Source organism: Triticum aestivum, chromosome 6A (assembly GCF_018294505.1).
Source record: "Triticum aestivum cultivar Chinese Spring chromosome 6A, IWGSC CS RefSeq v2.1, whole genome shotgun sequence".
Lineage (NCBI taxonomy): Eukaryota > Viridiplantae > Streptophyta > Magnoliopsida > Poales > Poaceae > Triticum > Triticum aestivum.
The window spans coordinates 582,357,226-582,382,543 of record NC_057809.1 but is presented as its reverse complement, the minus strand read 5'-3'; the positions used below and the strand labels follow the sequence as shown (position 1 = coordinate 582,382,543).

At 46.4% G+C, this 25,318-nt stretch overlaps 3 protein-coding genes across 7 annotated transcripts; all 3 read left to right on the top strand.

The window, feature by feature from the left end:
- The first annotated feature begins 10,859 nt into the window (after window positions 1–10,859).
- LOC123128690 (putative lipase C4A8.10) lies at window positions 10,860–15,038 on the top strand. The gene is made up of 10 exons (XM_044548762.1): window positions 10,860–11,296; window positions 11,388–11,455; window positions 11,968–12,038; window positions 12,164–12,415; window positions 13,032–13,195; window positions 13,287–13,342; window positions 13,674–13,726; window positions 13,822–13,939; window positions 14,249–14,346; window positions 14,627–15,038. Exons 1-10 carry the CDS (start codon window positions 10,875–10,877, stop codon window positions 14,693–14,695), a joined length of 1,371 nt encoding a protein of 456 aa, XP_044404697.1. The 5' UTR covers window positions 10,860–10,874; the 3' UTR covers window positions 14,696–15,038.
- Window positions 15,039–15,266: 228 nt separating this feature from the next.
- Window positions 15,267–18,352, top strand: LOC123128689 (U-box domain-containing protein 52). Its single transcript, XM_044548761.1, has 4 exons — window positions 15,267–16,131; window positions 16,232–16,508; window positions 16,595–17,899; window positions 17,994–18,352. The coding sequence occupies exons 1-4, from the start codon at window positions 15,434–15,436 to the stop codon at window positions 18,063–18,065; spliced, it is 2,352 nt and encodes a 783-aa protein (XP_044404696.1). The 5' UTR covers window positions 15,267–15,433; the 3' UTR covers window positions 18,066–18,352.
- A 2,838-nt stretch (window positions 18,353–21,190) lies between these two features.
- On the top strand, window positions 21,191–25,111 carry LOC123128688 (uncharacterized). 5 transcript variants are annotated; one of them, XM_044548757.1, is made up of 8 exons: window positions 21,191–21,724; window positions 22,079–22,226; window positions 22,328–22,582; window positions 22,707–22,790; window positions 22,884–23,225; window positions 23,319–23,393; window positions 23,475–24,377; window positions 24,457–25,111. In XM_044548757.1, exons 2-8 carry the CDS (start codon window positions 22,157–22,159, stop codon window positions 24,516–24,518), a joined length of 1,791 nt encoding a protein of 596 aa, XP_044404692.1. In that variant the 5' UTR covers window positions 21,191–21,724; window positions 22,079–22,156; the 3' UTR covers window positions 24,519–25,111. The 5 variants fall into 5 exon arrangements, with proteins under 5 accessions (XP_044404692.1, XP_044404694.1, XP_044404693.1 ...); XM_044548759.1 differs by having other exon boundaries at window positions 21,191–22,226; window positions 23,475–23,754; window positions 24,190–24,377; XM_044548758.1 differs by having other exon boundaries at window positions 21,191–22,226; window positions 22,707–22,781.
- The last annotated feature ends 207 nt before the right edge of the window (window positions 25,112–25,318 follow it).

The window sequence follows — 25,318 nt, the reverse complement described above, 5'->3', positions numbered from 1 at the left end:
GATCACACTCTCCCCTCTCGTTGCTATGCATCACCATGATCTTGCGTGTGCGTAGGAATTTTTTTGAAATTACTACGTTCCCCATCAGAAATGGCATGTGCCTGATGTTGACTTGCGGTCCACACGATCACCAGCATAGTCAGAGTCTGAATATCCAATGAGATCAAAAGCCGAGCCCTTGGGATACCATAATCCAAGTGTTGGTGTGTGAGCTAGATATTGAAGAATATGCTTCACAACCTTATGGTGTGATTCCTTTGGTGTAGCTTGAAATCGGGCACACATGCAAACACTAAGCATAATATCTGGCCTAGATGCACATAAATACAATAAAGAACCAATCATGGAGTGGTATACCTTTTGATCGAAGTCAATACTGTTTTCATCAGTGCATATATGGCCATTTGTGGGCATAGGGATTTTGACTCCTTTGCAATCTTGCATGCCGAATTTCCTTAGTACATCCTTGAGGTATTTCTCCTGAGATATGAATATGCCATTGCGCTATTGACGAATTTGAAGACCTAAGAAGAATTTCAATTCTCCCATCATAGACATTTGATATTCTTCACTCATCATATAGGCAAATTCATCACTGTAGCGTTGGTCAGTACAGCCGAAAATGATATCATAAACATATATTTGGCACACAAACAATTCACCATCATAAGATTTAGTGAAAAGAGTTGGGTCAAGTGAACTGGGTTTGAAGCCTTTCTTCATGAGGAATTCCTTCAAAGTATCATACCACGCCCGAGGGGCCTGCTTGAGGCCATAGAGGGCCTTATTGAGTCTGAAGACTTTGTCAGGATGCTTTGGATCTTCAAAACCTGGGGGTTGAGCAACATATACTTCTTCCTCAAGCTTACCATTGAGGAATGCATTTTTTACATCCATTTGATATAAGATGATATCATGATGGTTAGCATAAGCAAGTAATATGCGAATAGCCTCAAGTCTACCAACATGTGCAAAAGTTTCATCGAAATCAATTCCTTCAACCTATGTGTAGCCTTGAGCTACGTCGTGCCTTATTCCTCACCACAAGGCCATTTTAATCTTGCTTGTTGCAGTAGATCCACTTTGTGCCAATGATATTGTGCTTGCAAGGATCTGGACATCTGACCAGTTCCTAGACGTTGTTGAGCTCAAACTGATGTAATTCCTCTTGCATAGCTTGAATCCACTCGGGCTCCAGAAATGCTTCATCTACCTTAGTGGGCTCTGTGATAGAGACGAAAGCAAAGTGCCCACAAAAGTTAGATAAATGTGAAGCTTTTGAGCATGTGAGAGGACCTGCTGCATTGATGTCACTGATGATTTTCTCAATCTGCACTTAATTTGCAACACGAGGATGAGCTGGTTGTCGTTGAGGAAGTTGATCAGCATTTTCTTCAACACCATTTTCCTGAGGTGCATCAGCATGACGTTCTTCGCATTCTGGAATGACTTATTCAGCAGATTCTTCAGTAGGAATGACATCCTCAGTAGCCTTGAACTTAATAGATTCCTTAGGAGGTATTTCATCTGCCACAGGAGGCAGGTGCCCTCTTTGTGAGCCATTAGTCTCATCGAACCGCACATTACAGTTTCAACAACCTTGTTGTGATAGGTGTTGAAGACTCTGTAGGTGTACGATTCCTTACCATAACCAAGCATAAAACCTTCATGTGCTTTCGGTGCAAATATAGAACTATGATGAGGATCTCTAATCCAGCATTTAGCACCGAAGACTTTGAAATAACTCACATTGGGTTTCTTGTTAGTGAGGAGTTCATATGCAGTCTTCTTGAAGAATTTGTGAAGATATACCCTGTTGATGATGTGGCACGCAGTATCAATTGCCTCAGGCCAGAAGTGAGAAGGCGTCTTGTACTCATCAAGCATAGTGCGGGCCATCTCAACAAGAGTCCTGTTCTTGCGGTCCATGACGCCATTTTGCTGAGGAGTATAAGGAGCAGATAACTCATGAGTAATACCAAGTTCATCAAGATAGTCATCAAGACCAGTGTTCTTGAACTCAGTTTCGTTGTCACTTCTGATGTGCTTGATCTTCACACCAAAGTTTTTTTCCAGAAACTTTACAGTAGGGGGGAAAACCCCTACTGTCTTTTTCATATATCTATATAAATGGGGTGTTTACATAGACATGTCAGCCAGCCAAGTTACAAGGTGCACCTTTGCACCTAGTGTGCAGCTAGGGAGCTCTAAGACAGTGTAAGTTATTGGCTATATAATAGAATTACAAAAAGTGACAAAGGCAGCTCTACGTGATGCTTTAACTCTATGTTGAAGAAGCTGGAGGTCCTCTTTGAATCGTGTCAGCCAGGTCTCCACCGTAGGAGCCACTCCTCTGAAATGTTTGTTGTTTCTCTCTTTCCAAATGCTCCAAGCCGAGGTGAGGAATGTTTCAAAGAAGAAAGGGTTCGGCCAAGGGTCTCTTGTAGTTTGTAGAAGATCGAGGCGGTTGTCAAAAGGTGTCCAAACGATGTGGAGTTTAGCCCAGCAGCTTTGACTGAACGGGCAAGTGAAGATCATATGGTCGACGGTTTCCTCGACGTGTTGCCCACATAGTATGCAGTCAAAATTATCCCAAATGTTATAATGCCTCCTTTTGAGCATATTGCGTGTGTTGAGCCTGTCAAGGAAGAGTAACCGGCCGAACACTTTGATTTTCATAGTACATCACGATTTCCACAGATGTTGGAAGGCATGGTGTGACTCCCCGTCCCTGAAGTAGTTGTTATAGTAGTCCTTTGGCCAGTAGTACACCGATCCCCACGAGTAATGCCATACATCGTGTAATGAGGTCGAGGGGGATATCCAATGGGGAGGGGAGTGCATATCTTGGATTTCTTCAAGCGCTTGCGGCGAGACAGGTAGATGAAAGGTTTCATGCAGTTTTGTACTATTCATTGCCTCAGCCACGGAAAGGTCTTCATGGATGGAAAATGAAAAAGCACGAGGGCGGGATGTTTGTAGAATTTCCTCCTTCCACAGATCTTTCCAAAAGAGCGTCGTCTTGCCATACATCTTCACACCAAAGTTGGTTGAAGCCTTTGAGGAAAATCGTTTGAATACTTCCTGCACTTCAGTTTTGTAAGTGATGATATGCACCCATTTATAATGAGAATAGTCATCAACAATGACAAAGCCATATAAAGATGCAGCATTAGTAAACGTGGCATAGTGAGTAGGGTCAAAGAGATCCATGTGAAGCAATTCAAATGGACGAGTGGTAGTCATGATGGTCTTTGAGGGATGCTTGGCCTTGGTCATCTTTCCGGCTTCACAAGCTCCACACAAATGGTCCTTGAGGAATTTTACACCCTCGATGCCAATGACATGCTTCTTCTTCGTGAGCGTGTGCAAGTTCCTCATCCCAGCATGACCAAGTCGTCGATGCCATAGCCATCCTTCTGAAGCTTTTGCAAGTAGACGTGTAGTAGGTTGTGGTCCTGTAGAGAAATCAACAATATACAAATCTCCTCTCCTAAAGCCTTCGAAGACTTTGGAATTGTCAGCTTCCATGATCACAACACAATGATACTTGCCAAAGATAACAATCATATCAAGATCACAAAGCATTGAGATAGACATGAGGTTGAACCCTAAGGACACGACAAGCATGACTTTGTCCATGTGTCGATCCTTTGAGATTGCAACCTTACCTAGACCCAATAACTTGCTTTTGCCTTTGTCAGCGTAGGTGATATGCTTCAGATGTGATGGAGATAAAGGAGAGTCCATCAATAAGCTCCTGTTACTAGTCATGTGATTTGTACATCCACTATCGAGGACCCACTCAGTGGCTTTGGGTTGATCATCCTACAGATGAATTAGTGCATCTTACGAACTCATATACTTCATCAGTGAAGAATATGATATCAATTTCATTAGATCAATTTCATCAAGCAGTAGAACAGATAAAATAGTATGAGGACATGAGAAATGAGATTTCATTTCTTCATGATTAGCTTGCGTCCTTTCAAGCATATTTAGGTCTCCAGCAAATTCTTTAGACGTTTAAGTTCATCTGGAGACCTGACCCTGCATAAGAGATTAGTTCTTTTTCTTCACCACCAACATCTGAAGGGGTGGCAAGGAGTTCATCATTTTGCGAACTCCAAAAGAGAACGGTGGCATTGAAGCCATTCCACTTCATTTCACATAAGAGGGGTTAGGGTAAGCATAAGAGTAAGCAGAGAAATTCTTCGAGGATTTATGAACATAATGATTTGAAGAATAATGCATATATCCATAATCCATAGATCTTCCCTGCAAAACAGAAGGGTTAGCACGATGATGTTCATATGAGGACTTTGATCCTTTTGAGGAATTTGGTTCGTATGAGGACCTGGATCCATATGAAGAATTTGATCTAGGGTTCCTATTCTTCACAGGTGTTGTCATGATGACATTCACCTGAATATTTTTAAGGCACCTTTTGGGAACCCAGATTTTCTTCATAGGGGAACCGTTCCTGCAGTTAGTGCCAACATATCTAGCAAATACTTCACCATTCTGATTTTTGAACAGTTTATAGTTGGAGCCAAATGATTCATCAGAAGAATATGAAGATTCACATGTAAAGCCAGATAAAGTAGATGGATCCACTGAAGGTCCCTTTGCAGCAACCCATGAGGTTTTGGGATACTGCTCAGGCTTCCAGTAAGTCCCATCAGCATTGAGTTTCCTCTCAAAGGAAATACCCTCTTTCCTAGGGTTCCTGTTGAAGATCTGCTTCTTAAGCACATCACAAAGAGCCTGATGCCCTTTGAGGCTTTTTGTACATGCCTGTCATATACAATGCCTTCAGCCCTGCATGGTCAGTGATACTAGCAGCATCCTCAGATGAGGAATTAGTGATAGCAGAGGCAGTTGAAGAATTTGCAGCAATAGAAGCATTTGAACATTCAGGTGAAGAATTTGCAGATTCACGTTCAATGCACTTCAAACATGGAGGAATAAATTATTCCTGAGTAGTGCTGATTTGTTGAGCAAGTAATGAATCATGCTCCTTCTGAAGATCTTCATAACTCACTCTTAACTGTTCAAGATCTTGCTTTCTTTGAAGAAAATCATAAGAAAGCTTCTCATGATTAGATAAGAGAGTGTTATGATGACTCTGAAGGTTATAAAACTTAGTCTGAAGTCTCTGAAGACCTTCAGCCAAAGCTTTTGATTGATTCATTTCTTCACCCAACATATCATCACTCTCATCCAGCATGTTTTGAACTTTTTTCCAAAACTCTTTGTTGTTTAGTGGCAAGGGAAGCAAGTTTGGCATAACTGGGTCCAAATTCATCACCAGATTCATCATCACTTGACTCAGATAAGTAGCATTTAGTTACCTTGGCACCTATTGCCATAAGGCATGGTGTAGAGGATGATGATTATGGAATGAAAGTCATAGCCTTGCGCGATTCCATGAAGTCCTCAAACTAGGGTTCATGGTGAGATCTATGGCCTTCATAGACTCAAAGAGTCGGTCCCAGATGAGCTTTGCATGGCAGAGATGCATAACATTCCTGAACTAGTTTTGTGACAAGCCAGAGCAGATGATGTCCTTCGTCGTGAGTTGGGTACTTGCGAATATCATCAGCCTCCGCCATCTTGCATAGGTCAGTAAGACCAATCTCAGTGACGGTCCAGAGTTTGTTGTTCATCGCCATGAGGCGTTTCTTCATCATGGCCTTCCACTTGGGATAATCATGACCGTCAAAGATGGGGCATGCCACAGTCTTCATTCCTGCGGTTGACATAACTAAAACTCCAGGCGGTTAAACCAAAATCACACAGAACAAGGGAGTATCTTGCTTTGATACCAATTGAAAGTGCGTTAAGTCAACTAGAGGGGGGTGAATAGGCGATTTTTATGAATACTTCACTGAGGAATTTTGGGGTGAGGAAATTCCTAAGAGAAGAACTACTTGCAGCGGAATAAGTACTCAGATGCAAACATAACAGAATATAAGCATGATCATCATGATGAAATGAATACGATAACAGAGTACAGAAAGCGTAAACGCGGGATAAACAGGATGAAGACAAACTGACTGAAGAAATTAAACTGAGGAAATTGTGAAAGTCTTCAGGCAAAGTCTTCAAACAGATATGAACAAGCACACAACACAGTAATAAGGAAATGGAAGGGTTGAGGAAATGGAACCAGTTAGCTCGGTGAAGACAATGATTTGGTAGACCAGTTCCAACTGTTGTGACAGTTGTACATTGATTAGGGCGGCTAGGTATTCAAACCTGAGGACACACAGTCCCGGACACCTAGTCCTGAACACACAGTCCGGGACACTTTGTCCACACTGTATTCCCCTTGAGCTAAGGTCGCACAAACCTCGCCCAATCACTCGTGGTAAGTCTTCAGGTGACTTCCAGACCTTCACAAACTCGGTCACTCGGTGATCCACAATTTGCTCTTGGATGCTCTAGATCATGACGCCTAACCGTCTGGAAGATGCACAGTCTTCAAAGTTAACAAGCGTCAGATCCACGCAGGATCAATCTCTTTAGTGATGCTCAATCACTTTGGGTTTGTAGGTGCTTGGGTTTGGGTTTTCCTCACTTGATGATTTTCGCTCAAAGTCCTCGGAGGATGGGATGCTCTCAAATGACAAGTGTCAGTTTCTCTCGAAGCAGCCAACCAGCTAGTGGTTATAGGGGGCGGCTATTTATAGCCTGGGGAGCAGCCCGACATGATAAGACATAAATGCCCTTCAATGATATGACCGTTAGGTGGGAAGATATTTTGGGACAGGTGGCGCGTAGCACAACAACGGTCGGAAATTTGACTATCAAATTCCTTGGGGCTATCATGTTCCTCACTTGTAGGCAATATGCATTGGCGAATTCCTAACTCCTCAGCCAGAACAAATTCCTCAGAGACCAGAAGAACTTCGTCTCTGTCACTGAAGAAATGGATTGTACTGCATGAGATTTCCAATGGCTTCACTCGAAGGGATTGGTAGGTGTAGGATTTTGAGTTGAGCATCACTTGGAAACTTTTCCTTAGTATTTCCTCGACCCCCTTTAACAGTATGGTGTTTCCTATGACTCAAGAAAGAGAAAAAGAAACTACGAAAATAAAAGTCTTCACGCTTCATGTTCCTCGAATGAATACCAAGTCTTCACGGTCACACCAATTTCTTCACTTTCAAAGTCTTTAGAAAGTCTTCAGAAATCCAAAGTTTTTAATCAAAGAACTTCATTTTTAGGGGTCGACTTTCTCTGTAAATATCAAACTCCTCATAGACTTATAGACATGTGTACACTTACAAACGCATCAGTCCCTTAACCTATAAGTCTTCAATACACCAAAATCACTAAGGGGCACAAGATGCACTTACAGATTCCCCCTTCGGTTCCCTTCTGGAGGTGAGGTATTATGGTTTTAGTTTGTGGTTTCGGCTTCTCTATTTTTCCTCTTCAACATCCGATCACACGAGGTTTAGTCGACCAGGGGTGGCGGCGTTATATGGTACGAACATCCGTACGAACATCTATGCTCATACCTCATACCGTCTTTGCCTCTAGAAAGCCCTGCGCGACTAAGAATCGATCAAGGATATGTTAATGCAAAGAGGGTCGGATGCTTTTACCGAACGTCGATGGCGGTAAAATTAGTACGTAATTGAAAACAACTCTCTAAGGTATAAATGGTGTAATCGTTAAACAATAATGCGTTGGTCTGGATTAGTCTTGGATAATCGAGGTAACCCTGTGAGATGGTAATGGCCTTGGTTGGACAATGGAACCATGGTGTGGTTGCATGTCAGTCATGGAGTTATTTGGACGCACCTCCCATAAACAACACATTGACTATATATATGTAATGGTGTCTAGAGCCAAGTTGAATACTAAGATAGATCCCAAGCGCAAGTATGCAGTTATAGGTAAAACCTTAAGCCCTAGCCTTTTTTCTTATTGTTGTTTCTTTTTTAAAACTATGTGTATTGGATACGCGAAACTGGAACTACTGGTTAATAAGTGCTTGTAGAAAACGCCTCATCTGCAACAAAAGCTTCTTGTGGATTTGATAGACCAGGGTCACCGCTAGGGACAAAGGGAAACTATCTACATTTGAAACCGGACCAAAAGTAATCAGGCCTCTAGGTCCTAGAGATTATGTCGCTCTTCCACCCCATGGGCAAGCCGGTGCTTAATTATTTTCACCTTTGAGGAATCCTCGGGAGCCCGTCAAGACCTTGCCAAGCAGTCCGAGATGAAGCACTAGGTTCTACTTCAATCCGGACGCAAGCCAAGGTCTTAAGAAGCTCAAGGGCTCATGGCAGTAACACATACCGCGGGTACACCGTGTGACGGGAAGTCAGCCCACCAGGGCGGCCTCGGGGCCCAGTAGGGCATGATGTGGCCCAGGCTTCTTACCCCATCGATAAGCCTCCTCTAGAAGAATCCGCCAAACTTGGAATACAAGAAGATCCTGGAGATCTAGGTGGACTCTCGGGGTCGGCCATGGCTAGTCCATAGACATCTGATGATCATCCCATAGCCTCGATACACCTATGATAATCCAGAGTATATACCATTAATCAAATCTAGTACTAGTAGGGTATTACCTCCGCCTTGAGGGCCCAAACTTGGGTAAACGCTTCATGGCCTCCTGTCTGTACTTCCAACTATGCATGACACCCTATCAGAACTATTGTCTGTATCATGCACCGACACCAAAGTTCGGCGCGGGTGAACGGGTGTGGCCACGACGTTCATCGAGGAGGTCGAATGGGTTGTCGGGAAGGTGTTTTGTGTTGCTAGGCATCGAAGTATATGAGCGAGGCATGATGGAATCTTTTAATGAGAAGTGGAGGTGGTTGCTTAAATTTGAGCAAGAGGGGGCAATGTCCGATGTTAATCGTTTGACAGATTGATTATCTAGGCCTTAACTGCTTAAACGAAAAACGAAATATATGAGCAATTAGGGCTCGTTCGGTGTCCCTCTGATCCACGGCTCCACTTCCGAAGCGGATGAAGTGGTAGTTAAAAATCTCGGAGCGAGCAATCAAGTGCTTCGCAGATCCTAGGATTTTAAGGAGGTGGTGGATTGCCGAACGGGTCATTAGTAACCATTTTTGAGGGTGCAATTAAAGACAGGACCCTTGTGTGTGTGTGTGTCCACTAGGTCTTGATGCTCATTTTTTTGAATGTTGGTAGTAGATCTACCAAATTCCTTGATCAGGAGAAAAAGAGTTGGTCCAGTTTATAAGGGAAATCGAACCCAAAAACCATACAAACGGGGCCTTTCGGCAAACAACACACACATCCACACGAGCCACGGGTCCCTCCGCCCGGATCCACCTCCAAAACGATGCTCCCAAGAGAGAACGCGACGCTAAATAGCACCGCCATCGTTCGATCTAAACTAGATCAAGGGTTTCCCCCGGAGCACGTCGGGAAAGGCAAGGTGAGAGCAGCTACATCGATGCCTCCAACGAGGGAGCGATGCCTGAAAGCGCCACCATCGACGACTCCGGCCGCAACCGGAGTACGACTTTCGCCGGCAGTCTCACCTGCATAGTCCGAGCCTAGGATCCGGTCAGCCTACACACCTAACCACTACACCTGCCTCAACGGCCAACCGCACCTCCCCGGTAAGCTCGACGTGCTTCCAACCTAGCATCCGCGGCCCCCACTGGACGGAGGATGCGACCCCCAACAGCGCCATTCGTCTCCCATCAGAAGGATGCAACCAAACACGACGCCATTCGTCTCCTCGAGGATGCAACGCCTGCCGGCCATTCCTCTCCCGACGAAGGATGCAACAACCGCAGCGAGGCCATTCCTCTCCCTCCAGTCACCACCATCTCGTCCTCCCACCTGAAGCAGCGTCGAGCTTACCGAACCACCATCAAGAGGATGTAACACCGAGCAAGGATGCCATTCATCTCCCACAACTTCTCCCGCGCAGAGAACAACAAGCGCACTCCCCGCCCCGGAACAGACTGCAGCCATCCAACTACACCGCCAACTGCCGCCGAGCGCAAACCGCAACCGCATCATGGCGCGAAACGCAGCCAGCAGTTGCGGACGACCAGCGAACTGACGAGCACATTGGCCTTCCCCACACAGGCTCAGCACGGCCGCGCCAGATTTGCGCCAACTCGCTGCACACCCTTCTCCACCTCGCGCTCCGGTGGCCACGCCAGATCCGCGCCGCCCTGCTGCAGTCCTCCCTCCACCTCGCGCGCCGGCGGCCGCACCGGATCCGCGCCACCCCGCTGCACTCCCTCCTCCACCTCGTGGGCCGGCGGCCGCGCCAGATCCGCGCCGCGCGCGCCAAGGCGCAGCAAGGACGCTCCCTCCCTACGCGCACGTCGACGACTGCGTCGCCCGCCAGCCAGGAACCCGACGGCGCCTCGTCGAGATCCACATCCCCGTGGCCGAGCCGCCCCCGCGCAGCTCGTGCACCTCGCGAGACGAAGAAGACCCCGCCGCCGCCGACGCCGCACGGGCTTTGCCCGGCGACGCACTCCGGCGGCGGCAAGGGAGGTAGGGAGGGGTGGGTAGGTGGCCGGCGGCCGCGATATAGGGTTCTCCCGGGCTGCTGCGGGGAGCGACACGGGAGTCTCCCGAAGCGAAGTTAATGAAAGGTCTTGATGCTCATTTGGTTCCTCGAATCTGAGTCCCAATGGTCGAGGTTCTCTGTCCCAGCTGTTCGCGGTGACAAGTGAGCCATGTCAGCAAGACGAGTGGTGCTAAAAAACGAAGTCGACCACTCAAGCGTCCTAGAGCGCTTCTCAGCCGTTCGATGGGAGGCGTCTCCGTCCGCAACAGTCATCCCCGCGATTCGAGAACCGCCGGCGCGGGCCCCACACACTCCTCTCAACTCAAGCAACCCGAGAATGCCCGCCTCCTCCAGGCTCTGCGCTTACGCCACGTGCTCCCTCGCGGCCTCCCCCGTCCCCACCCCCCCTTCCCCACCCCTTCGCTGCCGCCGCCGCCGCCGCCACCGCCGACTCGCCTCCTCCATGGGCCAGTCCACGAGCTCGCCCTCGGGCAGCGGCCGCAGCCGCGGCGACTCCCGGTGGCCGGCGCTCCGGCTCGATCTAGGGTTGCCGCCCGGCCGCAAGCAGAGGCCGGCAGGCGAGAGGCTGAATTTGGGGGACCGGCTGCGCCGCGCGCTGTCGCGGCCGTCGCCCCGGAACACGGAGGTGGAGATTGAGGCCGAGGAGGAGGGGCGAGACGCTGGGAACCGCGTGGAGGTGGAGGCCGGCGGCGCCGAGGCCGATCACCTCGTCGTCATGGTTAACGGCCTCTACGGAAGGTGGGTGGAAGATACCCTCTCGCCTCTATTTTATTCGCGATGGCCACTAGTTTGTATAATAAGTTATTAACTGAGTTGTGGCTTTGAATAGTTCGGCGGATTGGAGGTTTGCAGCAGAGCAGTTCGTGAAGAGGCTGCCGGGGAAAGTCTATGTGCATCGTGAGTCTATACTGGGTGGTGCTGCTCTTTTAATTTGCTTGCTATGGATATGCGCATTACCACGATTGACATATATGACTTCAAATTCTGTTGATTTGTCGAAATTTTGGGATGAATTGGACCTTTTTAGTTTGGAGCTAGAAAGGTAAGTAGGTGTTACTGTAAAATCATGGCTAAATTTTCCTATTCAGTTTACCTGTAAAGGCATGACCAGCAGCAAATGCACCAACACTTCGGAGTTCAGATGTTCCAGGACTTGCCTTCAGCTGAATGTTTGATTGTTGTTTTGAAAATATAGAAAGAAGTATTACACTGGTAGGACGTAACTGAGCACCCAGCCACTGCAGATATAACTGCAATTATCTCTTTCCGATTAATACCTTTAATAATAATATAATTTGCCCTTTCCCGTGTCAGCTATATGATTAATTGACCGTTGACATGTCTGCGTCATGATGCACACTACTTTCTGGTAGAACTTGATACACGTCTTATATAATTTATCTGAGCAGGTAGTGAGTGCAATCATTCAAAGTTAACATACGATGGAGTTGATATAATGGGCGAAAGACTGGCTGAAGAGGTATCATCATTATCGACTTTGGCAGTATTCTAGTAGTTCTAGTCACTGCTAAAATATGCATGGTGTACTTAGAAGGAGACGCAGAATGATGGAAATAACAGATCAAGCTGAATTTTTTTATCCAGGTACACCAAGTTGTCCAGAGAAAAAGAAATTTGCGGAAAATCTCTGTTGTTGCTCATTCACTTGGTGGATTGATTTCAAGATATGCAATTGGAAGACTCTATGAAGAATCAACAAGCGAAGAGCCATGCCTTAATATGGAGAAGCATTCTGACCAAGAAAGTATGTACAGAGGCGGTAAAATAGCTGGCTTAGAACCAATGAACTTTATTGCGTCAGCTACACCACACCTGGGCTCCAGGTGGAATAAACAAGTAAGATTCAGGGCTATCTTGTGCGTAGTACTGGGGTACTAATACCATTCTATCAGTGGGAGGCCAAATATACGTTTGCTAGTAAACTTATCAATCACCATACCTTCTTTCCAACACTTAGGCAGTGATTAGATTTTGCTTCTGGCATTTCTATCGGCTCTTCTGATATTATTTCTACAAGTCCAAGACTCTTGCATTTGTCATATCACCTTGCTATTTAAAATGGACAAATAGCTCATGAACACAAGTGCATGTTGAATCTCATTCTTGCTCCAATTAAACTGGAGCCTTGAACTAGTGAGTGTGGATCCACTTGGTAAGGAGCTAGAAGCATTATTTTCCTTGAACGAAGTAGCCTAATTTTCTAAATAAAGGCATCATTGCTCACTTATAATTCCTACAATACCCACTTATTGTTTATACTAAAAGAGTTCATTTCCCTGCCATAGACTGATGCTACATATCTTTTATGGTTTCCTCCTTCCAAAAAGTTTCTGCCACTCCGAGTTTAATGTTCCATTGTGTATTTGTGTTTGTCCCTGAACTCAATTGGGAACAAAATGTCTTAATAAGGACAGAAAATGGTATTCATATCTGACATTTTTGTTCTCCACAGCTGCCCTTCCTTTTTGGTGTTCCACTTTTGGAACAAACCGCTGCAGAAACTGCACATCTTATAGTTGGGAGAACGGGTAAACACTTGTTCCTCTCGGACAGGGACGATGGGAAGCCTCCACTTCTCGTGCGAATGGTTGAAGACGGCGATGATGGGAAATTCATGTAGCAACTCATGATTTGCAGAAATTGATATTGATACTTTCCCACCTGTTTTGCTGCAATGTCACTTGCTTATGACCTTGTTATTATGCAGGTCAGCTTTGCGCTCTTTTAAGCGCCGTGTTGCGTATGCAAATATAACATATGACCGTATCCAATAGATGTTACAAACTAAACCTTTTATATAATTTATGTATTGTACTCCCTCCATTTCTGTATACAAGGCTACATATTTTTATGTCTAACTTTGACAAATAATTTTATCAACAAAAAGTGAGTTATGAATGCACATTTGAAAAAAAAACTTTCTGATGATTTTTTTTATTACATATAACCCATATTTTGTTGACCAAAATTATAAGTCAAAGTTTGACACAAAAAACGAAGTGGCCTTGCATATAGAAATGGAGGGTGTAACAATTTTTGATTTGTTGTTTGAGAATCAAAACTCCTGATGCCAGTGCCCTTAACTTCGAAAAAGACATAGTTGGTTGGAGCACATCGTCGATTCGTCGTCAACATGAGTTACCGAAAGTAAGCGAGAACTTCACCTCTTTAATTTTTCAAGAAATATTACAATCTTTCTCTGTCCCTAAAATTTTAACCATCTGCCCTGACTCTTGTTGTAGCTTGAGTTAGAAGCAAATAATGAGAAGTACCCGCATGTTATCCATGTCGATACTGCTAACTCAGAGGGCACTCAGCAAGAGGATTCTGTAGACACTTCACTCACGGATAGCCCTGAAGGTAACAATCATTGCAATTTATGTGCTGTGGTGTTTTAAGCTTGGCTGTGTTCTTTTAATAAAGCTGGGATAGAGTTCCTGCAAAATTTGAGTGAATGCTTTAGATAAAGCTCCAAACCAAGAAGCTGTCGATTTTTAGAGGTTCTAAAACAGTAAAACCCACCTGTCATAAGTAGGTTCAGAACCTTAGAAATTCGAAAATACTGATCAGAGACTCGGAGTATGGCATGCACTGTATATACTGTCCTTTTTAAAGTAGAGATTTTCTGCTACTGGTTTTCCACTTTGACATTCGACATTATTATTGCAGAGGAGATGATCCGTGGCCTTACACAAGTGACCTGGGAACGGGTCGATGTATGCTTTCATGAGAGCCGGCTAAAATACAATGCGCATTACAATATCCAGGTAGGATTCAAGCCTTACTGTAGCTATGTACATCTTATTGCCCTCATGATAGTTGCGCTCGGTTTGACGGTTTAATTAATGTTGCATTTGCGTTCCAACAGAATTGTTGTCTTTTGAACTAATTGGTACCTGTGGAATATGTGGGACGCCTTTTGCTGTTAGATATCATATATATAGTGGTGCATGGTTTCTGAATTCTACCTTTACAAATAGTGTCACTAAATTGCAAGAACCTTAAAACGTTCAACTGTGGACTGAACCCTGCAACCCCCACATGCAGGTCAGGACCCCAATGAACTTGGAGGGAGAAGATGTCATCTACCATATGATAGACAATTTTCTAGTCTAGGCTGTGGCCAGTCTCACCTATTATTTTCAATTGATTCTACTGGAAAACTAATTCATCTTCTATATGGCGGCATAACTACATTCTAGTTATAGATTATCAATTGATTTCCTGGCAGGCCAACATACATGTGGGAGCATACATACCAGCATGTGACCTCCTGAATTCATTGTCACTCCTATTGTAGACTTGAGTTGGGCCATAATACTGTAAATATTAGCCCAATGGTGTAAAGTAGTGCTGATTAGAAGCTTATATCTCCTGGAGATCTGGGTTGTACATTGGAATCTGTATATTGGGACAATGCTTGGTGCTAAAATGTTATGGTATCTTCTGTTACTGGGTATGCAATTGCAGAGCATGTCCAGCTACTGAAGACCAACAGAGTCTTGTCTGCTGATAACGTCTGCTTTGTATCCGGAAAGGGAGGAGATGAGCAGAATCTGTGGCCATCCGCAAACTCAGCTGGAAATGGGAAACATTCCCTTTGTAAGAGCCGACCACATGCACTCAACAAGGCCATGCTTAATAATAGTCAATGGAGGTCAGAGAAGAGGAGCAGATTGCCTAAAACAGCTCCTCCCCTCCTGACCAACAGCTCCTCCCTTGGCAATCTTCCACGGCTCGAATGAAGGAACCTTGGGAGAATTGCAGGAGAGCGTAGGCGTAGAGACATTAGGGAGGCGAGAGAGGAAGCTGATCTGACCTGACCTGGCTGCGTGGGCGGGCGTGGCGGCGGGGATGGGCAAGTACAGCGACGGCGACGCCGGCGGCGGCGGGGGCAGCTACCCGCTGGTGGCGGTGTGCATCGACAAGGACAAGAACAGCCAGAACGCGCTCAAGTACACGACGGAGACGCTGGTGCACCGGGGCCAGTCCCTGGTGCTGGTCCACGTCAACACCCGCGGCAGCTCCGGCGGCGTGGAGGACGCCGCCGGGTACAAGCAGCCGACGGACCCGCAGATGAAGGACCTCTTCCTCCCCTTCCGCTGCTTCTGCACCCGCAAGGACATCCAGTGCAAGGACGTGGTGCTGGACGACCACGACGTCGCCAAGTCCCTCGTCGAGTTCGCCGCCCACGCCGCCGTCGAGCGCCTCGTCCTCGGCGCCAACACCCGCAGCAGCTTCGTCCGCTTCAAGGCCGACGTCCCCAACAGCGTCTGCAAGACCGCCCCCGACTTCACCAGCGTCTACGTCGTCAACAAGGGCGGCAAGGTCACCTCCGTGCGCCAGGCCATCCGCCCCGCCCCCTCCGTCTCGCCGCTCCGCACCATGATCCAGGGCGGCGGCGGTGCCGCCAACGCCAAGCCGCCCGAGCCGCAGCAGCTGGCCGCGGCGCCCGCGGCCGTGCAGAAGTGGGCGGCGCCGACGCCTCCTCAGGCCACGCGAGCCGACTCCACCGTCACGCCCACGCTGCAGCCGCAAGAGAACTTCATCATGTAAGTTCTCTTTCTGTGCTCTGCTCGCTCGCTGGTTCATGCATGGACAGACGGACGGACGGACAGGTGGCTTGATCGATCATGGTTACGTACGTGGCAGGTCTCCGTTCTCGAGGGGCCCGACGACGACGTCGGCGAGGAAGTTCCCGGACTTCTCGCAGACGGAGTCGTCCGACATATCCTTCATCGGGGCCCCGACCCAGCGGCGGAGCGTGGACCGGAGCGGCGGAGCGTCGTACCCGCCGTGGCTGTCCACCGGGTCGGACACCTACGAGCACAACAGCTTCGAGGCGCCGCGCTCGGGGTGGGGTCTTGACACCTTCGGCAGCGAGAGCACCTCCAACTCCCATACCAGCGTCTCCTCCTCCCTCCCCGCGGTACCTCCATCATGCACGATCGACATGCATGCCTGCCATTAATCTTTCTTTGCTGCAAATCTCAATGCATGCATGGATGTACGTAGGAGGACATGGAGGCGGAGATGCGGCGGCTCCGGCTGGAGCTGAAGCAGACCATGGACATGTACAGCACGGCGTGCAAGGAGGCGCTCACCGCCAAGCAGAAGGCCACGGAGCTGCAGCGCTGGAAGGAGGAGGAGCAGCGGTCGCAGGACGGCCGGCTGACGGAGGAGACGGCGCTGGCGCTCATCGAGCAGGAGAAGGCCAAGGCGCGGGCGGCCATCGAGGCGGCCGAGGCGTCGCAGCGCCTGGCGGAGCTGGAGGCCCAGAAGCGGATCGCCGCGGAGAGGAGGGCGCTCAAGGACGGCGCCGGCGGCTCGTCGGCGAGGTACCGCCGGTACACCATCGAGGAGATCGAGATCGGCACCGACCACTTCGCCGACGGGCTCAAGGTGGGCGAAGGCGGCTACGGCCCGGTGTACAAGGGGCAGCTGGACCACACCCCCGTGGCCATCAAGGTGCTCCGGCCGGACGCCGCGCAGGGCAAGGCGCAGTTCCAGCAGGAGGTGGAGGTGCTCAGCTGCATCCGCCACCCCAACATGGTGCTCCTCCTCGGCGCCTGCCCGGAGTACGGCTGCCTGGTGTACGAGTACATGGCCATGGGCAGCCTGGACGACTGCCTCTTCCGGCGCGGCGGCGGCGGGCCGGTGCTCCCCTGGCAGCACCGGTTCCGCATCGCGGCCGAGATCGCCACGGCCCTGCTCTTCCTCCACCAGGCCAAGCCGGAGCCGCTGGTCCACCGCGACCTGAAGCCGGGCAACATCCTCCTGGACCGCAACTACGTGAGCAAGATCAGCGACGTGGGCCTCGCCCGGCTGGTGCCGCCGTCGGTGGCGGACACGGTGACGCAGTGCCACATGACGAGCGCGGCGGGCACCTTCTGCTACATCGACCCGGAGTACCAGCAGACGGGGATGCTGGGCGTCAAGTCGGACGTCTACTCGCTGGGCGTGATGCTGCTGCAGATCATCACGGCGCGGCCGCCCATGGGGCTGACGCACCACGTGGCGCGCGCGCTGGACCATGGCACCATCGCCGACCTGCTCGACCCGGCGGTGCACGACTGGCCGGTCGACGAGGCGCGGCGGTTCGCGGAGATGTCGCTGCGCTGCTGCGAGCTCCGGCGCAAGGACCGGCCCGACCTGGCCACGGGCGTGCTCCCGGAGCTCAACCGGCTGCGCGCGCTCGGCGAGGACAACATGCAGTTCTGCAACCCGATGATGGGCGGCGGCGGCGGCCTGCGGACCGGCATGACCAGCTCCGCCTACATGAGCAACTCCTCCATGTCGCAGTCACGGCAGCAGGGGCCCGTAAGAAAACCAGCACGATCGATCATCCACCATTTCTCATCCTCCTTGTTGCGCCACACTGACACGGGTAAATCATGTGCATGCATGCATGCAGGATGCGATGAGCGATCCGTTCGCGAGGTCGCAGTACGGCGGCGGGAGCACGAGAAGGCCCAACTACAACTGAGCAAAGTCGCGTCGTGATTGCTGCGCTGTGCTTCTCAAGTTCTCAGATCATTAGGCCCAAGAGCGGAGTGTTTCGAAGGTTCATCATTTGCAAGCAGACTGTAATTCTTCGCCCGTACCTAATACGTACTTGGTCGTGGTTTCTTAATGTCGTCGGTCGGTAGCCACCCGTCGTGCATGCGCTCCTTGTTGTAAATTTTGTAAAATGTACTGTACTATACTGGTGAAAGCAATCGTGTGTAAAACGTACCGAAGATTTCTTGATCCAGCTCTTGTTTTAAACCACTGTTTCTTGCCCTGTGCTTCTCTTACCGGACTTGTGGCGCAAACAGCGAACCTAACAGCATGCATGCATGACTCCTTCAGAAAAGAACAGTCGACTGCCACTCTGAAGTCTGAACTATACTGCAATCAATCTCAGAGAGTACAGAAGGATTGATTAGAGCATCTCCAACAGACCCCAAAACCCTCCACATGTCCGGGTGGACCCCTGGACACTGTTCGGATGAAATGACGCATCCCAACCGACCCTTATACACAGCCCATATGTTTCGGGTTGTTCGGCACCCCTTCAAACCTAGCCCATCCATATGGCAGATTTGGAGCCGCCCAGATGCGTCTGACATATCAGATCCAACATGTCAGACTTACCCTAAATCCTTCAAAATGTAGAGCGCATTGAAGAGGAGCTGAAATATATACCTTATAGATTTATCAAGGAGCTGGGTATAATAGATTACGACCGCCTTTTCTCATCTAAACTATCCCAACTACAACGAAATATATGGAACTGTTTTGGTTTTGTTGAAAGAATGTGGATTTCAGGCAACAATAATATAGTACAATGGCCAGCAGAGGAATTCAGAAACTTGAATTGTCTTCAACGTCTAGACTTGTTTGGCTGTCCCAACTTAACCGGCTCACTTCCATCAACAGTATCTGATGACAAAAATGTCCTACTTCCTCGACTCCAGGATCTTCAAACTGTAGAATGTGAAAATTTGGTGGAGGTTCCAAAGCTGCCTGCATGTCTTGAGAAATTGCACATCATTGCTTGTCCAAAGCTGATGTCCATGCCAGCAAATCTTGGAGACATAAAAAATTTGAGAAAACTCGAGGTATTTGAGTGCGAGGCACTGATGACATTTCCAGATGGAATGTATGGAGTGCCTGCACTCAAGAAGCTGTGCATAGAGCGTTGCCCAAGGATAGAGACACTACCGGAGGGACTCCTGCAGCAGCTCCCAGCCCTGGTGAAGCTATGTATCCATGACTGCTCCAACTTGGAGGGAGCCTTCTCAAGAGGAGACGCTTACTGGAATCTGGTTGAAGGAATTCCACAGAGATCAATTGGCTGAGCCCATGCGCTGAATGTGCTTAGGTTGCCTTCAATTGGGATACTTGTGACTCTGCTTATGTATGCCAGCCTCGTGGAGTTGTGTGTTCCAACGAGGTACATATACCCTCATCTATTTACCTTGGTTCTCATTCTTTGAAATTATACTTTGGTCCACAACTTTCCACAACACTTTGTAACTCAACTTCTAATTGTTCATGAAATGCTCCATCGATCGGTCTGTTAATTATATGTTGAGTACAACCAACCTAGAGTTGATTTCTTTGTACAGTCAAAACTCAAAAGCACTTGTATCTGCTATCACGTTCAGATTATATGTTGAGTAAAACATTCTGAAGAGTCTTCATGACTTTTTCAGGTATCTGCTATCATGTCCTAATGAATCGCATTGGGTACGAATACTGCAGTTGTACCTGTACATGCATCACAACAGTAAAGGAAAGCCATTTCTTGTACAAATCCCTCTGTTCCTAAATATAAGACCTTTTAGAGATTTCACTATAGACTACATATATGTAGTCTTATATTTAGGAATAGAGGGAATACTTGCCGGTACGCACACGCCATGGCGCATGCATTGCCTTAGTATGATACTGTATACGTTACGTACATACTTTTGATTCAAGAATACCAGATTGCCAGTATGCAGATCTGCAAACGCATCTGTTAGGTTCTGCCATGGATAGATTAGATTTTCTTAGCAAACTATGGTCATAGCTTTATGGACTGAAATGAGTCAATATATATTGCACAATGTTCAAATAATAACTGTAACTGCTTGAAATAATTCATTGACTGGGATTTCCTTTAGCTCACCAAATTGCTAGTTCCCAATCAAGTATGTCGTTCTCGTCGGACAGAAGAGGAGTTTTTTGTAAATACAATATCTGCTTACTTAAATAATGAATCTTTGCACTTACTTATGGCAGAGATGCATACATGTCTTCCAGAGTTATGCATAACTTCACCTTCAGATCAATTAGATCGTATTCATTTTTCCTTTGTTTGTCTTCATATGTTCCTTTAAATCTGTCATCTCAACAAAAGTTCACACGCGACAGACCAACTTGATCGACCACTCATTTTTTGTGCTTAACCTACATAATATACATGGCCATGGTTTTTTGAAACCCTTTTTTTACTACTGCGACACTAGAACCTCTGCATTGTATATTAGTGGTACAGTAAGTATGTACTTAAAAAAATCAACAAGAGGTGTACTGCTTCCACCGTTAACAAAATTTGTCCCCCTCTTGCAGCAATGACAATCCACACATTTCCGACCTGGCACTGCCGAATTGATCATGATGTGCGTGTAGGATGTCGTTGTAAACCCTGTGTGTAAAGCGTGGTGCGCACTACTCTACACTACGTTGCTACGTTGTCTTGATTCAGCTGTCTGTAGATGACCCTGACGCTTGTGCTGACTGCTTCTTCCACAAGTTCCCTGCTGCTGCTGCTGTTCATGATTTTTGCCGCGTGGTTACAAGTGCTGTTGCGCAAAAAAGGGAATAGATGAGTATTCCCCGTCCTCTCGTTCAGACTTCAGAGAAGCAGAGCCGCCTGCCTGTCTTCTGAAACTCTGAAGTGCTAGTATGCTGGAGTACTTAACAAAAAAACTACCACAATTCGTGGAACTGTGCCTACTTTACGAATTTGTGCGAAAAACTACCATTTTCTCATTAATCCTTGACTAAAAACTACCATTTAGACGAGTAGGAGGAGCAAGGGGCAAACCTGGGCGTCAAATTCAGACCTTTATCTCTCTACTACTATAGTACACAATTTTTTGAATTTTGAATCTACCTTTTTCTTGCATGTTTTGTCCATCAAATTACACAATGGATTCATTTGTAGCCGTCCACTTTATCAGATCGAACGGCCCACATTACCCGGATTCGCCACCCACCTATTCCCGCCAAAGGCTGAGAACTCAGACGCCTCTTCTGGAAAACTCTACAACCCACGCTCGCCTCCAGCAAATTGATTCCCGCCAAGGCTCCAGCAAATCAATTCCCCGCCAAGGCGCAACCTCGCTCACTTCACCACCACATCCATATGCTCTGTATGAAATTTCTCTAGCGTGTACGTCACACACCGCGATCTCCGTCAGCTCATACCCACCGTCCACGCCCCCAGTTCCTTCCAATCACGTCAACATCCAGATTGCAGCTCCGCCATCGTCTCCTTGCAAGCTTTGTCTTGGTTCGAATTTTCTTGCTGCCTGTTGAGTCCAGGTTCATGAGAGCTGGACATCCTACTACAACCAGCTGACCATAGTGCCACCGACGGATTAACCACAAGTGAGCTATTCCTTCTCTAGGTGGCCCATCCTAATCTGTTCCTTTGGAATTCTGTGATGATTCTTTTGCGTGCGAATGTTACGCAAGTGATCCTTCTTGCTATCAATTATATGAAATACATATTCACTGGTCTGACTGTAGCTGTTGATTTTTCTGCTTTTCTTGCACGCAAGGTGTTTGTGCTTTTGTCCAAGCAGCTATCTGTTGGTAGACTATAAAAGGCAGTGCTATTCTGAACATAAAGCACATGTTCATTCTGTTCATGTCTCATATCCGTTTGCAAATTTGAGTATGCTTTAATTATTTTTCTCGGATTTGGCAAGCTAAAAATGGTCTAATGCTTATATACTGTAGGTTGTGGCTGAAAATACCTGGCTTATAACAATCAAGAATCAAAGTAATAACCGCTAGCCGTCCAGTAAAACCCAATAGATGGAAGGCCGAGTTCCTTTCAGAGATATTACAAATGTTCACTCGACGACTTCACCAAAAGGGAATCAACGTACGTTTTGTTATTACCGATATCTTCTACTTATTATCCTTATTGATCGCTTGCCTTGATATACTGTGTGTTTTTGTTTTTTTTGTTTGGTGGGGAAATAGTAGCTGTGGTTGCAGAGCAGAATGATCCTTTAGCAGAAACCAAAAACGCTATGCAAATGAATTCTTCCCAGCGTAAGCTTTACCACGACCGGGATAGGTATTTGCAAATGACTCCATATCAGAGGGAAGCCTATCTGCAAAGGAATCGTGAGTATAAAAGAATGCGGCGTGAGTGCAGTGCAAGTTGTAACAACACACAACCAGCACCACAACAGAAAATTTTGAGAGCTACTAATAATAACCAATACATGACAGGTGACTGTTCTAATCAATAAAATATGCATTAAATTTTTTATCAATGGCCGTTGAATGTTCGTTTATCTCATTATTTTTTATTATATGATGTATAATGATTGGGTAAACTGAACCTATATTACAGGAGAGGAAGTCATGGCCATTTCAAACTATGAGAGGCACGATTCAGTTTTTACTCAGCTAGGGTCTTCATCAAAAGGCAAGCAAGGTTGTATATATAATTAATTAAGAAATATCTACTGTAAAATTTTATTTATTATATTTCATTACACTGCCGTTGACTATTTTTCCTTGAAAACAGTGGCAGAAAATGGTGGTTTTGAGACAAGCCGTCCAAAAGCTGGAACTCGGTTCACTATCAGTCCATCTGGCATATATTTATCATCAATATCCTCGGAAGAACAAGCTGCAAAATATGAATTGAAAAATGTAGGTCAGCGTAAGCGGCAACATTGCACCAATGTGTACTCACAACTGTCACATGACCAAGAAGAAACACACGTACAAGAGATTTGTGGCCCTAATAAAAGAAAGAGGTCAGAAAAAGAAAGTTGTAGTACCGCACGGGATCCTGGTAGAAATACCAACAACTTGCATGAAGACATCATTTATGTGCCCCAGGATTATTTTCCTGTCGTTCATGGTAATTTTAGTCATAAAAAAACAATGATTCAATCTATATGCAGCACATAACAAGTATTTCATCTATTTACAACTAGATATAATTTGTCAACAGATTATCTGGCAAATACCAAAGACAACATTGAGTGCGATGAAGTGGACGATGAAAGTCTTATGTATAATGGACCAGGTAAGCATTGACTGGTACTTTGCTCAATCATTCATATTTATTTGTAATACTTTACTAAACTATTACTTTAAAAAAATACAGGTCTTGACTTTGAATCATATCAAGAACCAAAGCATGTTACAAAATGTATACAAGCAGACCCATATGATCGTATATATCATAATGTGCCCAGTGGTCATCATTTTCTAGAGCGAGTGCCCAACTGTAGACATTGTAATGTGAAAAGGTTCCAATATGAGACACCAACTTTTTGTTGCATGAATGGAAAGGTGAAGATAGTAACCCCAGTGGTTCCTGACGATTTGCGTCAGTTGTACACGAGTCAGGATCCAAATGCAAAATACTTCCAAGATCATATACGGTACTTCAATTCTCATTTCTCTTTTACCTCTCTTGGTGTCATCTTGGACCAAAGGTTCTGCAATAGGAGGTCTGGAGTTTACACCTTTCATGCACAGGGCCAAATTTATCACCGTATTGACCAGTTGGTTCCAAAAGAAGATGGCCCCAAGCATTTACAGTTATACTTCTATGACACGGATGCAGATTTGCAACAAAGATTTCTTCACTCGCCTAACTTAAACCAAATTCTCATCCGGAAGTTAGTAAATATACTTTCAAGTAACCCTTATGTACAAATATTTAGACACCTTGGTTCTATTCCAAACCTTGATGAATATATGATTGAGCTCAATACAGATATTGCCTTAGATCAGAGAGTATATAATGCTCCGACAACATCACAAGTAGCAGCAATCTGGGTCGAGGGAAATAATCCTCGAGGTCATTTTGACAGGAGTATCATGGTGTATGGTAAATCGGACAAACCACAATACATAAAAGCATATCATGGTTGCTATGATCCATTGTCATATCCGCTTTTTTTCCCGAAAGGGGAAGTTGGATGGAACTTGAATTTACCAAAAGTTGGTCCCCATGCTAGGAGGACGAGAAATGATCAAACAAATGCTCTCAATGAAGAAGGCAAGTTTTTTGCCAAGTATACTTTTTTATTACTTTGTTTCAGATTCATTTATCTAACCATAAATTGCCTTGCACGCAGGGATGGAAAAGAGCCCTGGTTCTTGTGTGTCACCAAGAGAATATTATTGTTATAAGTTATAAATTCGAGATGGAGATTTCAACGTCTTACTATTCGGAAGGCGATTAACTCAACAGTATATTGTTGATATGTACATCAAGATTGAATCAATAAGGTTGGCTTTCAATTTACAACCGTCAACTCAAGTTCTCATACGTGCAGATTTATATCAAGGATTGGTTGATAGCGTTGTAGCTGGTGAGACACGTGCATGCATGACAGGAAAGCGTATTGTGCTCCCCCCAAAATTTATTGGAGGACCAAGAGACATGCGTCGAAGGTATTTAGATACAATGGCATTGGTCCAGCGGTTCGGGAAGCCAGACTTATTCATTAGAATGACTTGCAACCCGCAGTGGGAAGAGATAACTAGAGAGTTGGAACCAGGCCAATCACCACAAGATCGTCCAGATTTGGTAGCACGGGTCTTCAAGGCAAAGTTGGAGGATCTTAAAGATCTTTTATTCAAGAGAAAATTATTTGGTGAAGTCGTCGCACATGTTCATGTAATAGAATTTCAGAAGAGAGGCCTACCGCATGCACACTTCTTAATTATTCTGAAGTCAAATTGTAAGATTACTAATCCAGATCAATATGATGAGATAATATCAGCAGAGATCCCAGATAAAGACAAATACCCTGTATTACATGCTTTAGTTATTAAGCACATGATGCACGGACCATGTGGAGTTCTCAACAGTAAGAATGCTTGCATGGAAAATGGAAATTGTAGATACCATTATCCGCGGACATTCTCAGATACAACGTTACAGGGAAAGGATTCATATCCAATTTATAGACGGAGGGATGATGGTCGTCGAGT